General features: G+C 43.1%; 1 protein-coding gene across 3 annotated transcripts in view; it reads left to right on the forward strand.

The window, feature by feature from the left end:
- Window positions 1-14,629, forward strand: part of FOCAD (focadhesin) — a 288,437-nt gene continuing 273,808 nt past the window's right edge. For 2 of the 3 annotated variants that reach the window (XM_075559987.1, XM_075559990.1), the window contains exon 1: window positions 1-91. Coding sequence is in view for 1 of the 3 variants with exons in the window: in XM_075559989.1 (XP_075416104.1) it covers window positions 65-91 (27 nt within the window). In the remaining 2 variants the exon portion in view is untranslated. The remainder of the gene's footprint in view (window positions 92-14,629) is intronic. The other variant, XM_075559989.1, reaches the window with a different exon arrangement.

The raw sequence follows: 14,629 nt of genomic DNA on the forward strand, positions 1-14,629 counted from the left end.
GTTCCGTAGGCCCCGCCCCCGGGCGTTCGAGAGGACGGGGCGGGCCACGTCAGGCAGCCGGGGAATGGGCTGCGCTGGTGGCAGAAGCGAGGTAAGCGATGTGGGGTGGCAGGCGGCGGCCCGATGGCCGCTGCCCCCGCTCTGGAGTCCCTGGGTCGCGCTCGCCGGCGGCCTGAGTCGGCTTTCGTGGCTGGCGGGCGCGATCCTGCTGCCCTGGGAGTGTCCTGGGAGATGGGGCCGTGGAGCATGTGGCCTCAGGGCCGCGGCGCCGCGTGGGGCTTCCTGGGAGGGGACGGACAGCCCCCGAGCTGCGGGAGGACCTGACCTGCGGTTCCGGGGGGCCTGGGGCAGGCCATTAGTGCCTGCGGTGGGGCTCTCCGGAATCCCGACTCGGAACCGGACGGAGGGCTCCCGGACTACTGGGCATGCAGCAGGTTGCAGTCCCACCCTGGTGGGGCCGGTTCCTAGTTGGGGTCAGGGCAGGGGGATGACGGCCGCGCCCTGCCCGGCCTTGGGGTCTGCCCGGCTTTGGGGTGACCGTCTCCTCTTCATTCAGATCATGCTCACCTTAACGTTAACGCTTATTGGTACGCAGGGCCCGTTTTCAGACCTCCAGGCCCTCTGCTTATGCCATTCATTGCAGGAACACCTCAATTTTGTGTGTGTGTGTGTGTGTGTGTGTGTGTGTGTGTGTGTGTGTGTGTGTGGAAATTTGTAGAGTCGTAAATTTGAAGACATATCGCACCCACTGCCCATGCGTTTTCATTTCACTTCTGGCATCTGGATCTTTGTCATTTCCAAAAATTGGGGCTTTTAAAATCCATGCAGTCCTTCTCTGAAATATCAACCGTGTAAAAACACTCATTCAGCATAATTTATGAGTGGTTTCCCTGCGGGTCAGGGTCTTCCTTCAGATACTAAATGGACACCTCTGGCCTTTACTCAAAGTTTACCTGCTACCTTTACTGCACATTGTTGAGGAGGAACTTTTTGTTGACGGTTTGAATGTCAGGTTCTAGGTCAGAGCACAAAGCCTAGTGATCCTGTATCCTAAGATCTAGCACTTCCCAAACCTCATCCAGTTCACTTGCTGTCACCTCTCCCAAGCCCTCTACTAGGGGACTCCACGGGGCAAGCCTGTAACATGTAACCCTAAAGGCCTCTCCTGAGGGCCCTGCCCCTGTCATCTTGGAGGTGAGATTCTTGAGCTGTTCTGGGAGTGAAGGGGCAGATGGCCTGGTTACTGTACTGTGTTGGGAAGTGACCACTTTGAAAATACAGAATGAATTTTATGATGATACAGTTCAGTGTTTCTAAAATCAGTCCCACTTCACTTTCTAACAAGTGTATGTGTGCTTTTTGATACACATACAAACCCGGTATATATTATCCGATGACATCCAAATTTTGAGCTATAATGGTGAGCAGCCTTTCAGTGTTAAGTATAAAGGCATGTTACAGAAATAATTGGAAAAGAATGGAGTTCTCAAAGCATTTTTTATGTACTTTGGTAGATAAGTGGTAGCCAGACATATCTGTCTTAATGCATTGCTTGCTTTAGGTGTTGGGCTGCTAGCCACAAGGTTGGCACTTCAAACCCACCAGTGGCTCTGCAGGAAAATGTTGAGACTGTCTTAAATGATGAGGTCACTTAAAGATACACTTTGAGTTGTAATCAACTTGATGGCAGTGGGTTTTGGTTTGGTTTAATATTAGCTAGTTATCACCTAGCTAATGTCTGTCAATATTATGCCTATGTTAACATTTTATAAACTTAGAATACTGGGTTTCAATAGACCATTGCCTTGAATTGAAGCCCAGTAATCAAAAGGCAAATAAATCATTAACTTGAGGAAAAAATTGCCTAAGCGATGTACCTGTATTTTTCTTTTATTGTACTTAAAAGTAGATTATTTGACCTTTCTTCAGTTATAATAAAAATCATTTCTAAAACAGTTCTTTTCAGACATCATGGCTATAGCCTTTTTTTTTTAAAGAAATCTATCTACATTCATTTATTCATTCATAAACATTTTCCAGTGAGCCTCTGTAAACCAAGCCTTGTTGTAGGCACTGGGATTGTGGTACAGGAAAAGTCCCTGCTTCCTGGAGTTTGTGGTCTCTGATGCTAACGCCTAGAGTAATGAACAAGCTGGCTGAATTTAGAGAATGAGGAAAGTTTAGTTGAACAGAGTCAGATTGGAAAACATTTGTAATGCTGAGATAAGGAATTTGAGTTTTATCACACAAAGTGGGAAGCCCAAGTATTTATTTAAACATTATTTTATTGGGGGCTCATTCAATTCTTATCACAATCCATACATGCATCAATTGTGTAAAGTACATTTGTACATTCATTGCCCTCACCATTCTTAAAACATTTGCTCTCCACTTAAGCCCTTGGCATCAGCTCCTCATTTCCCCCCCTCCTTCCCCTCTCTCCCCTCATGAACCCTTGATATTTTATAAATTATTATTTTGTCATATCTTATACTGTCCGACATCTCCCTTTATCCACTTTTCTGTTGTCTTTCCCCCAGGGAGGAGGTTATATGTGGATCCTTATAATAGCTCCCCCCGCTCCCCCTTATTGCCACTTTCACCACTGGTCCTGAAGGGATCATCCACCCTGGATTCCCTGTTTCCAGTTCGTATCTGCACTAGTGTACATCCTCTGGTCTAGCCAGATTTGTAAGTAGAATTGGGGTCATGATAATCGGGTGGGAAAAAGCATTTAGGAACTAGAGGAAAGCTGTATGTTTCATCATTCTACACTGCACCCTGGCTGGCTCATCTCCTCCCTGTGACCCTTCTGTAAGGGGATGTCCAGGTTGCCTACCCACTCCACACTCCCCCTCATTCACAATGATAGGATATTTTGTTATTTGATGCCTGATACCTGATCCCTTTGACACCTCGTGATCACATAGGCTGGTGTGCTTCTTCCATGTGGGCTTTGTTGCTTCTGAGTTAGATGGCCGCTTGTTTATCCTCAAGCCTTTAAGACCCCAGATGCTCTATCTTTTGATAGCTGGGCACAATCAACTTTCTTCACCACATGTGCTTATTGGTTATAGTCTTATAATACTGTTTGGAGATTGTCCATGAGTTAAATTGTTCATATTACCATCAGGGATTTGTAAAACTTTACTTTTCAAAATTTTGTTTTGCTTGATCTTTCTTGTCCTAGAAATGGATTGTATCAAGGTGGGACGTTGGAAGAGAAAAATATGAGTTGAAAAAAGATATTTTATATAAAAGTGTGTATATAAAAATGGATGTAGTTGTATAAAAAGCACGATACACACGATACAATTCCATAGTATTCTGGTTGATACACAGCTCTTACTACCTCCATTTATGGTACATCTTAGTGTTAGTAATATGTACTACATACATTGTTGCAATGCATAATTTACTAATACTGTTGCCATTCTCAGATGTATCTAGAGATGCCTTGGCCATGCTGTGGATTCTATTTCAGATTACTGGAATGAAGGAATATCACAATATAGTGAGTCATATAAGTTTCCTGAGTTTTCCATTACATGTAAAACTTATACTATACTGCAGTCTATTAATTATATAATAGCCTTATATAAAAGTTTGAAAGATTGTGAGAATTATCAAAATGTGACATACAGCATGGAGGAAACATGCTGTTAGAAAAACGGCATCACTAGACTTGCTCCATATTGGGTTGCCCTCCGCATTCTCTTTGTAAAAAACCCAAGTTTATCTGTGAAGTGCTGTGAAATAAAACAAAGCCCACATTTGTAAGTTTGCAGGCAATGTTTTAACCAGAAGGATAACAATTGGATTCATTAAGAGACTGTCAATAAAAGCAAAAATACATGGATAAGTCAAAAGTATCATAGGGTTCTAGTTTATACATGTATGTGCTTATTTCCAACAACATGTTTGAACAAGCTTCTGGGATGGCTAATATTCAAACTCATGTGGACCCCTCCTCAAATCATCGAAGCATTGCACTATGTTTAAAACAGTGGTTTTTAAATGGAGCTAGGATTTTAAGGAGGTCATGAAGACCTCACAGATGAGCGAACAGAGAGATGACTGTGAACGTCAATGAGTGTAGAAACTACGGCTAAGGTCCAAAAACCACTGATTTGAGAGACACTGAAGTTGGGATCTCACATGTTTGGGCATTTTAGTTTTAAGTGGACATCTGGCCTCAACAAGCTTTGGCTCCATGGGTGCCAGAGGCCTTGCATGAAGTTCAGCTCACCCACAGAGCCCGTCTTTCCATCAGTCTGTTAAGCAAGATAGAAACTAATGAAGAATTGGAAAGAATTGTAACCGAGGATATATCTTGGATTTTCTAGTTTGATTCAGAGAGCAAGATCCAATTAAAACCGTTACCGTGGCTTCCTGGGGGAGCTGCTGACAAATTAAAATGTTAGAAAGAGATGTCAGCTCAGAAGGGCTTTTTGGTATTCCAAACAGGTGATCGTAGAGTTTCTCAAAGGATGTAAGAGGATCGAGGGTGGGGTGGGGTGGGATGGGGGGTGGGGGGTGGTTATTATGAAGTTTTAAGAAAATTTAAAAACTACTGGTGAGAAAATGGCCAGGAAAGGGTTTATTTTCCCCCTATAATGACAATGGACCCGCTTATTCTTCTCCTCGTTGCTATTGATTGATTCCAACTCAGTGACCCTGTAGGACAGGGTAGAACAGCCCCTGTGAGTTTTCCAGATGGTGACTTTTTTTTTAAACAAAATTTTAATTGTTTTATTAGGGGCTCATACAACTCTTATCACAATCTATACATATATCAATTGTGTAAAGCACATTTGTACATTCATTGCCCTCATCATTCTCAAAATATTTGCACTCCATTTAAGCCTCTGGCATCAGGTCCTCATTTTTTCCCTTCCCTCCCCGCTCCCCCCTCCCTCATAAACCCTTGATAATTTATGAATTATTAATTTGTCATATCTTGCTCTGTCCCACGTCTCCCTTCACCCACTTTACTGTTGTCCACCCCCCAGGGAGGAGGTCACATGTAGGTCCTTGTATAGGTTCCCCCTTTCAAACCCACCCTCCCTCCAACCTCCCAGTTTCACCACTGGTCCTGGTCCTGAAGGGATCATCCACCCTGGATTCCCTGTGTTTCCAGTTCCTATCTGTACCAGTGTACATCCTCTGGTCTAGCCAGACTTGCAACGTAGAATTGGGATCATGATAGTGGGGATGGGGGTGGGGAGGAAGCATTTAAGAATTAGAAGAAAGTTGTATGTTTCATCATTGCTACATCGCACCATGACTAGCTCGTCTCCTCCCCACAAACCTTCTGTAAGGGATGTCCAGTGGCCTACAAATGGGCTTTGGGTCTCCACTCCGCATTCCCCACCTCATTCACTATGGTAAGAGTTTTTGTTCTGATGACGCCTGATACCTGATCCCTTCAGCACCTCAGGATCGCACCTGCTGGTGTGCTTCTTCTATGTGGGCTTTGTTGCTTCTGAGCTAGATGGCTGCTTGTTTACCTTCAAGCCTTTAAGACCCCAGATGCTATATCTTTTGATAGCTGGGCACCATCAGCTTTCTTCACCACATTTGTTTATTCACCCGCATTGTCTTCAGCAGTTGTGGCAGGAATGTAAGCATCAGAGAATGCCAAATTTTTTTTTTTATCATTTTATTAGGGGCTCATACAACTCTTATCACTATATATATATATATATATATATATATATATATCCATCAATTGTGTAAAGCACATCTATATATTCTTTGCCCTAATCATTTTCTTTCTTTTTTAATATATTTTATTAGGGACTCATACAGCTCTTATCACAATCCATACATATACATACATCAATTGTATAAAGCACATCCATACATTCCCTGCCCCAATCATTCTCAAAGCATTTGCTCTCCACTTAAGCCCTTTACATCAGGTCCTCTTTTTTTTCCCCTCCCTCCCCGGTCCCCCCTCCCTCATGTGCCCTTGGTAATTTATACATCGTTATTTTGTCATATCTTGCTCTATCCGGAGTCTCCCTTCCCCCCCTTCCCTGCCGTCCCTCTCCCAGGAAGGGGGTCACATGTGGGTCCTTGTAATCAGTTCCCCCTTTCCAACCCACTCACCCTCCACTCTCCCAGCATCGCCCCCCACACCCTAGGTCCTGAAGGTATCATCCACCCTAGATTCCCTGTGCCTCCAGCCCTCATATGTACCAGTGTACAACCTCTGCCCTATCCAGCCCTGCAAGGTAGAATTCGGATCATGGTAGTTGGGGGGAGGAAGCATCCAGGATCTGGGGGAAAGCTGTGTTCTTCATCGGTACTACCTTGCACCCTAATTGACCCATCTCCTCTCCTAAACCCCTCTGTGAGGGGATCTCCATTGGCCCACACTTGGGTCTTGGGTCTCCACTCTGCACTTCCCCCTTCATTCAATATGGTATATATACATATACATATATACATACACACATATATCTTTTTTTTTTTTTTTGCATGATGCCTTATACCTGGTCCCTTTGGCACCTCGTGATCGCACTGGCCGATGTGCTTCTTCCATGTGGGCTTTTTTGCTTCTGAGCTAGATGGCCGCTTGTTCACCTTCAAGCCTTTAAAACCCCAGACACTATCTCTTTTGATAGCTGGGCACCATCAGCTTTCTTCACCACATTTGCTTATGCACCCATTTGTCTTCAGTGATCCTATCATGGAGGTGTGCAGTCAATAGGTGATTTTTTTGTTCTTTGATGCCTGATAACTGATCCCTTTGGCACCTCGTGATCACACAGGCTGGTGTGTTCTTCCATGTGGACTTTGTTGCTTCTGAGCTAGATGGCTGCTTGTTTATCTTCAAGCCTTTAAGACCCCAGTCACTATCTCTTTTGATAGCCGGGCACCATCAGCTTTCTTCACCACATTTACTTGTTCACCCACTTTGGCTCCAGCCATTGTGTCGGGAGTGTGAGCATCATAGATTTCCAATTTAATAAAAGAAAGTATTCATGCATTGAGGGAGTGTTTGAGTAGAGGCCCAAGGTCCTTCCGCCACCTTAATGCTTAACCTATAAATATAGACACATCGATCTATTTCCCCATCCTCCTATATATATTTGCATGTACATGTCTTTGTCTAGACCTTCATAAATGCCCTTTGACTCCTAGCTCTTTCCTCCATCTCCCTTGACTTTCCTCCTGCCCTACTACCATGCTTCTTCGCCACCTGGGCTAGAGTATACCTCTTCTCTACGCAACCTTACCCTTGATCTTTCCCCACCAGGCCTGCCACTCCCCCCTCTCTACCATTTGGGGTCCCATGTTGTTCACTTGTCCCTGTGTTTGTTAACCCCACTTCCTTACCCCACCTACCCCCCCACCCAAAGTCCCCCCCGAACTGTCGGTCCCGTTGTTTTTCCTCCAGATAGTTCATCCAGCCTGTCCGATTCAGACAGCCCTGTGGAGACACTAATATGCACAAAAAGAAGACAGAGGAAAACAAAGCAACAGTATACAACCAGACAACAAAACAACAAAAACAAGCCACTGACAAAGAACAAAACAGAACACTTCACAAGAGAAAAGCTTGTAGTTAGTTCAGGGATCATTTGCTGGCCCTTAGGAGCGTTTTCCAGTCCAGTCTGTTGGGGCACCACGCCCTGGCCCCAAAGTCCTCTTTCAGCATTCCCTGGGGACCTTGCCACTCCATTCCCTTGCTGTTCTGCTGCTCTCCCCGAGTGCTTCGCCTCGGTGTGGTGGGATCAGGTCTGGTGCAATTCCCACACTGTGTCTCCGGTGCTGTCCCCTGTATCGCCCTTAGTCACTGAGTGGCATCATTTCTCATAGTGGGGCCAGCCATGTTGTTCTCTCTGTGGACTGGCTGCTCTACTCAGGAACATCCTCCTCAGGGCCTGGTGGGCCAGGCTGTGTTCCACTCTCTCCTCCTGCCCCTTCATCTGCTCCCGTGTGCTCTGATCAGATATGTCCATCTCCCAGAGCTGCAGAGTCAATGTAGTCCTTTGGAACAAATTCTTTTCGGGGGAGGGGCAGGAATCCACTTCATTTATGGTGCTGGGGCCAGCCTCCCAGATGTCTCCACTGGTTCCCTACTCTACGCTGGGATATTGCATAGAATGCCAATTTAATAGAAGAAAGCATTCTTGCATTTAGGGAGTACTTGAGTGAAGGTCCAATGTCCTTCTGCTGCCTTAATCCTAAACCTATAAATATATGCACATAGATCTATTTCCCAATCCTCATATATAAGTATATTTTCATATGTACATGTCTTTATCTACACCTCTATAAATACCCTTTGCCTCCCAGTTCTTTCCTTTATTTCCTTTGACTTTCCTCCTGTCCCACTATCATATTCAGTCCCCTCCAGGGTTTTAGCAATTTATCTTGGTTATATTACCCTTGATCATGCCCTACCAGGCTTCCCACACTCTCCTCTAGACAGTAACTCTTTATGGGAGTAGAAAGTACCTCTTTTTCCTGCAGAGTGGCTGGTGATTTCAAACTACTGACCCCGGGCTAAGCAGCCCACCTCAGAAGCACTCCACCACCCGGGCCCCTGTGTTCATTCTTAGAGTTTAGCAAGGTCTGTCCTGTGAATTTCATTGGGAAACCTTGCCCCATTCCAGCCCCAATTTGCCCCCTCAGACTTCGCTTATTCTCAAATCTCAAAGAATATTGTAAAGGGTCACCATTTGAGTCTCCTGAGCGTGCCAAAGCCATTTCCTGCAGTGTAGATCAAAGAGTGCAGAATTCTTTGGGGGAAGGCCTACAGAGATGGACACAGCCTTCAGAAAGTCTTATAGACCTGATGGCAGCTATGTCATGAAAAAAAAAAAAAAGCTTCATAGTTTGGTATTTTTGTTTAATGAAAATTTTCTGCGATTGTATAGCAATACTTCTTGACACCCTTTCAGTGGGAATAAAGGTGTTTGACTTCAGAACGACTCGCAATGGTACTGCTGGAGCAGAACCCCACTGTGAGCTGAGGATCATCTGACAGTGTTCTGATGCGAGATGAATGACACATTGGATGGAAATGCGTGTACTATTTCCATAGGATAGGAAGCTAGATTTCTCTATAGGACAGGAATGTTTGCCTGTTCTCCCATTTTAGAGACTTGAAACATTTTTTTCAGGCGACATGGTTGGTCCATGCATTTTCTTTTTTTCATGCACTTTCAAGCAGCAGATTCATTACACATTATTGCTTTTATAAACTGGGTCCCGTAAAAACTTCTGATCTTGTAACATTTAAACCTATGTCAAGTCACATCGGAAGTAATACAAGCCATTTGTAATTTTTGCATTTTGTTCATTTATATTGATTTTCATCGTTAACCTGAATCCCTCAGCCCGTGCTGGGAATAGCATATGGCTGGGCAGCATTTTGTCCCCTTATGCATGAATTGTTGTGAGTTGGGACCTGAATTGAGTGTAGCTATAATAACCATTGGAGTCCTAACCACTAGGTTGGTAGTTTAAACACACCAGCCACTTTTTGGAAGAGGAGGCTCTGCTTCCATAAAGATTTACAGTCTTGGAAATGCTATGTCGGGTGGCTATGAGTTAGAATCACTCAATGGCGATGAGTTTGCTTACAACAGGTTTCGGGGGTGGGGTACAGGGGCTGTTGCGGTGTTGGGATAAAGGGAGACAGGGAGTCCAGGAAGAAAAAGAATGTTTTGAAACTGATTGTGGAAGCAATTGTACAATTCTTCTTGATATAATTGAACTATGGAATGACATGACATGTGTTAACTCCCAAGTAATAAAAAAATGAAAAGAAAGAAAGAAACAAACAAACACATAGACCCCGGAATGGGTTTTGGGCTTGCCCTAAATGCTAGCTCCAACTTAAGAACAATTAGTTCTTTCATCGTAAGAATGATATTTACCCTCAGAAAGGGAACACAGAAGATATGGATGCTATAGCAAAATGTGGTGAAAAATTAGATGGTGCCAGCTGTCAGATAAAATAGTGTTTGGGGTGTTAAGGGCTTGTCTCCAAACACGTAGCCATCTAAGCGAGATGTCAACCAAGTCCACGTGTTTCTCTTAAATTGGCCATCACTAAAAACAAGGCTTGAGCAAAATTGTTTTCACAAAATATTTCACTGTGACCAGAGAGAACTTTCCTAGGTGACTCCACGGGGTGCACTAACACAGAGGGGCTTATCCAGTGCTCTCCTAGTGGGAAAAATGTGTACTACATAAGCCTGCTAATGGGAGCAATTTTTTCTGTTTTTTTCTGGAGGGGGGTAGGTACCCCCTTATATGAAACCCAGAATTGATGGACATATAGGGATAGCACGCAGAACAAGGGTTTGAGAGGTGGCAGGTACAAGAGAGTGACCTTCATTGACATAAACGCCCTTAAGATACACTCTAATATGAACAAACAAAAACCAAAGAAAACAATACAAGCCAAAAATGCAAAAAATTTTGGAAACTAGATCAGGTGAACTCTTCTTTAGGGTAAAAAAGTTTTTTTTGCAAAAGCATCAATATAATTATATATTTGTATAATTTACAACATGCTTGATAGTTTCACAATAGTGACATTTATTATAAACAATGAAATTCCTCAATGATGCTTAAGATTTCTATGTAGTTCTTTTATTCCTAGAGAGTATCGCACTGAGGAGGCAGAATCAAAATTATCAAGTCTTTTGGAATCATGCTTTTCACTGTATGATATTACTAACTTGAAATATGACAAGATTAATTTCTTCTAATTTTTGCCAGTTCTTAATGATTGCTTTTTAATGGTGGCTTTTTCTTGATCTTTAAAAAAGGTTTTATTAATTTGCTTTGCTTGTGGGAAACTTTATCATAAGGGACTCTCAGATTTGCCACCCTCCCTGGCTCCTCATTTTAAGATCTCCTTTACCCTATCTGGTTCTTTGTTTTAGTTTTCAAGCTATACTGATAGTGTTTCTTTAGAAAAATATAGGCAAATGTACTACATATATGCAGTTTCAGAAGAAGCATATTAAACATACTCAGGATCTCAATGTAAGATTTTTGCTCATGTGTTATTTAGCTCTCCTCACCCTCAGACTTCGTTCCTGCCTTACTTTTTTGGTTTTGACTTTTATTGCTTGGTAATAGCTTTACTTCTCCACGTGTCGTTTTAGGGAAGCCCACTAGCCTGTTTTAAGAGGCAGTCAAGTAGTTTTAAAGTGGTATGTGGGAGCTTTCTATCCTTTTTTGTGACCAACTTTTCAGTGTGCTCAGGGCTGGGGGGATTCTTGTGTGCAATCTTCAGTTTTAAATGTAGGTCATACCCTCTCATTTGGCTCAAGCGAGAAAAGGCAAAGATCTGAGAGTTATAAAGTTAAAAGGCCGATGACACCTGGGTCTTCTTGGGGGTGATGTTTAGTTGACAAAATAAACTATTTGTTGAACGATCCAGTGGGTTGCTCATATGACTTTTCACAAATCAAACATTTTTAAAATGACAGTCTCTTCAAAGGTGATTTGTTTCAAGAAATGAGCACACATCTTAGTTTTATTCTCTAATTCATGTGCATGATTTTATCTTTTGATCAATTAATCCTTTCTCCACCCAACATTTTCATACAATGGGGCTTCAAAGTTCCATTAAAAAATTCCATTTCCCCAGGAACTTTTGGAAGCCCCATTGTACACTTGCAATGACATCAGAATATATTGAAAATTTGGCACAAGGCTTGGAAGTACACATGTGTCATACGTACCTCGTGCTGCTGTGACAAAAATGTCCATAATTGGATGGTTTTAAGAAACAGGGATTTCTTATCTCACGATTGTGGACACTCGAAGCCCAGCTCAAGGCACAGCCCTACAGGATGGCCGTCTTCAGGGGGAGCCTCGGGGGTTCTTGGGGTTTGGAGGCAGTCTTTGATTTTGGTTTTGACATTCCTTGCTGCCTGTCTTTCGTGTGTGTGTGTGTGTGTGTGTGTGTGTTTTCTGCTTTTTTATGTAAAAACCTCAGAAACAATTAGGTTGAAGACCCTGCCACCCACCCTGTTGTGATCTCATCAATGCACAAAGCTCACTGTTTCCAAAAGACCTTGCTAACAGGCTGGAGAAAGATGAGGCTTTCTACTACTGTAAAGGGGTAAAGCCTCTGAAACCCTCAGGATTGCTAGGAGTCAGAATCAACTCTATGGCAATGAGTTTATATTATTGGTACCAGGTTAGGACTTACAAACAAGTCTTTTTTTGGGGGGGCAACCCAAGACTAGAGAGTAAGTAGGATGATCTGTCTACCTACTATAGATCTGCCTCTCTTGTCTCCTTTATCTTTCTCTCTTTCTTTAGGTTTTAAGACTTTAAACAGTGTGGGATTTAGAAAGCCCGTGGGATCATACAGGGATTGGGAAGAAGGAATGGTTGGGGCAGGTGCTGACAACAGCATTGGAGTTCCGTGGGAATTGAGGGGACACCCAGGCAGGAGCTAGTCACGATATTTGTGTTGTGCAGTCAAGGTTAAGCCCTAAGTAAAACTGAGAAACAGACGAAGTTTATACTGTCCCGCTTACATTCTTTTGCCATGTGAGCTTTCCCTGCTGATACAAAGTAAACGACTCGTGTCTTTTGTCCCTGGGATTTCCGGGACTCGTGCATCACTACATTGTTGTTAGGTGGCATCCTGTACTCATAGCAACCTTATGTACAACCGAAGAAAACATTTTTGGCCCTGATCCATGCTCACAATAGTTGCTATGTGGGAGTTCACTGTTGCCATCAGTGTGTCAATCCATCTCCTCGAAGGTCTTCCTCTTTTTCGCTGACACTCTACCAAGCAGGATGCCCCTTTCCAGGGAATAGTCAGTCCCTCCTGATCACACGTACGAAGTACGTGACATGAAGTCTCACCAGTTCTCACTTCCAAAGGGCATTCTGTCTGTACTTTGTTCGTGACATATGTGTCTGTTCTTTCGCCAGTCCATGGTATTCCCCACCCCCGGCTATGGTATTTCAATATTCACCAACACTAACATTCAAAGACTTTAAACTTTATCTTTGACTAATTAAGCTAATGTTTTCTTTTAAGAAGACTTCAAGAAATGCTTTTGTTTAGGGTTTAACCTAATATTTTGCCTAGGAGGCAAAAGTTCCAGGCAGAATAATTTTCTTGAAATGGTTTTTAACACATGAACATTCATTCTTGCTCACCTGAGACCCGAAGAATTAGATGGTGTCCAGCCTGCTGCCTGCTACAAAGCGCCTCTCCTTCACTCTGTTTTCTCTCCCTAACCCACATGCTTCCTTGCACTGATCACACTAGCATCCTTTGACCTCAAGGTTGTCCTTAGTATTCCTTCTGTCTGGAATGTTCTTTATTTCCTTCAGGTCTCTGCCCAGAAGACACCAGATCAGAAAGACCTTCATTTTCTGGCAGGTGGCAAAATCATATAAAGGGCTACCTATGAGTTAGCCATCAATGGCAAAAATGTTAGGTTTTAAAATATTATGTTGTATCTCTCCTAGGAACATTAAAATAAACCCTTCGTACTGCCATTTAAGTAATTAACAATATTCATCTCTAGACTGATTAAAATTCTATTAGAGCACGCTGAGCAAGCTGAAGAAACACCTAATTTTTTTCCCCTTCAATTCAGGAACAGATGGATTAATCTACTTGGCAAACAATTTAGAATCAAAGCTAATTCTGTTAGCTCACTTGTTTAGAACTCTGCAGGCCTATTATAGTTTCTAATAACTCAAAGGTGTGACTTTCCCATTAAATAGCTCTTAGTAAACAGTGTAATTGGATCAAGTGAGACTTTATTTTATCTTGGTGTGCACTGCTGCAAAACTGCCTCTTTAGACACTGATAGAAAACCTTGGCTTCATGTGAGTAAGTAAGATTACAAGTTTTATAATTGCGACCACAGAAAGTAGCCTCAGCTTTTTACTTGAGAATTAATAATTTCTCTTATAACTTCAAAATGTTATATATGCCACTGTATGGGTAAAACAAAGTAAATGTTGGAAATCTTAAGGTGGATTGTAACAATTTGCCTATACTTTTTTAACTCAGAAATAATTATAAGATTTTGCAGATTCACTTGGTCCTCCCACTTAGCCCCCTATAGGTTTCCAAGACTGTCTGTCTGTCTTTATAGCAGTAGAACTGCCCTGTGCATTTCTGAGACTGTAACTGTTTACAGGAATAGAGAGCCCTGTCTTTCTCCTGGGGAATGGCTGGTGGTTTCGAACTGCTGACCTTGCAGTTAGCAGTCCAACTTGTAGCCATTACACCACCTGGGCACCTCTCACACTTGGTTATAGTCAAGAGCAAATCCCCAGTAGGTAGTACAACCACTGACACTACTCACTCCCACAGGTTGACTTAGTTTTGTGCTGCGCTTTCCTAATGAATCTAAGTGGAATCAGCACTGATGGACCATGGGGAGGCTTCCTGGCCTGGAAACCGTGCTGGTTCGACTTCGTTTCTGTGGCTTGGCTTCTGAGCTAGTCTGCCTGTCTTGGAGGTCTTTCTCTCAGTTGGGGAAGTTTCATTGCATTGGTGTTGGGTTGAGGCACAGAAGTAGGACCGTTCTTTGAGGAGGAAACGAACTCTTGGCACATTGGCTCCATCATGAGTTTTTGGTCCATGAATCTGCTTTTGTTG

The sequence above is a fragment of the Tenrec ecaudatus genome, chromosome 10 (genome assembly GCF_050624435.1).
Source record: "Tenrec ecaudatus isolate mTenEca1 chromosome 10, mTenEca1.hap1, whole genome shotgun sequence".
Classification (NCBI taxonomy): domain Eukaryota; kingdom Metazoa; phylum Chordata; class Mammalia; order Afrosoricida; family Tenrecidae; genus Tenrec; species Tenrec ecaudatus.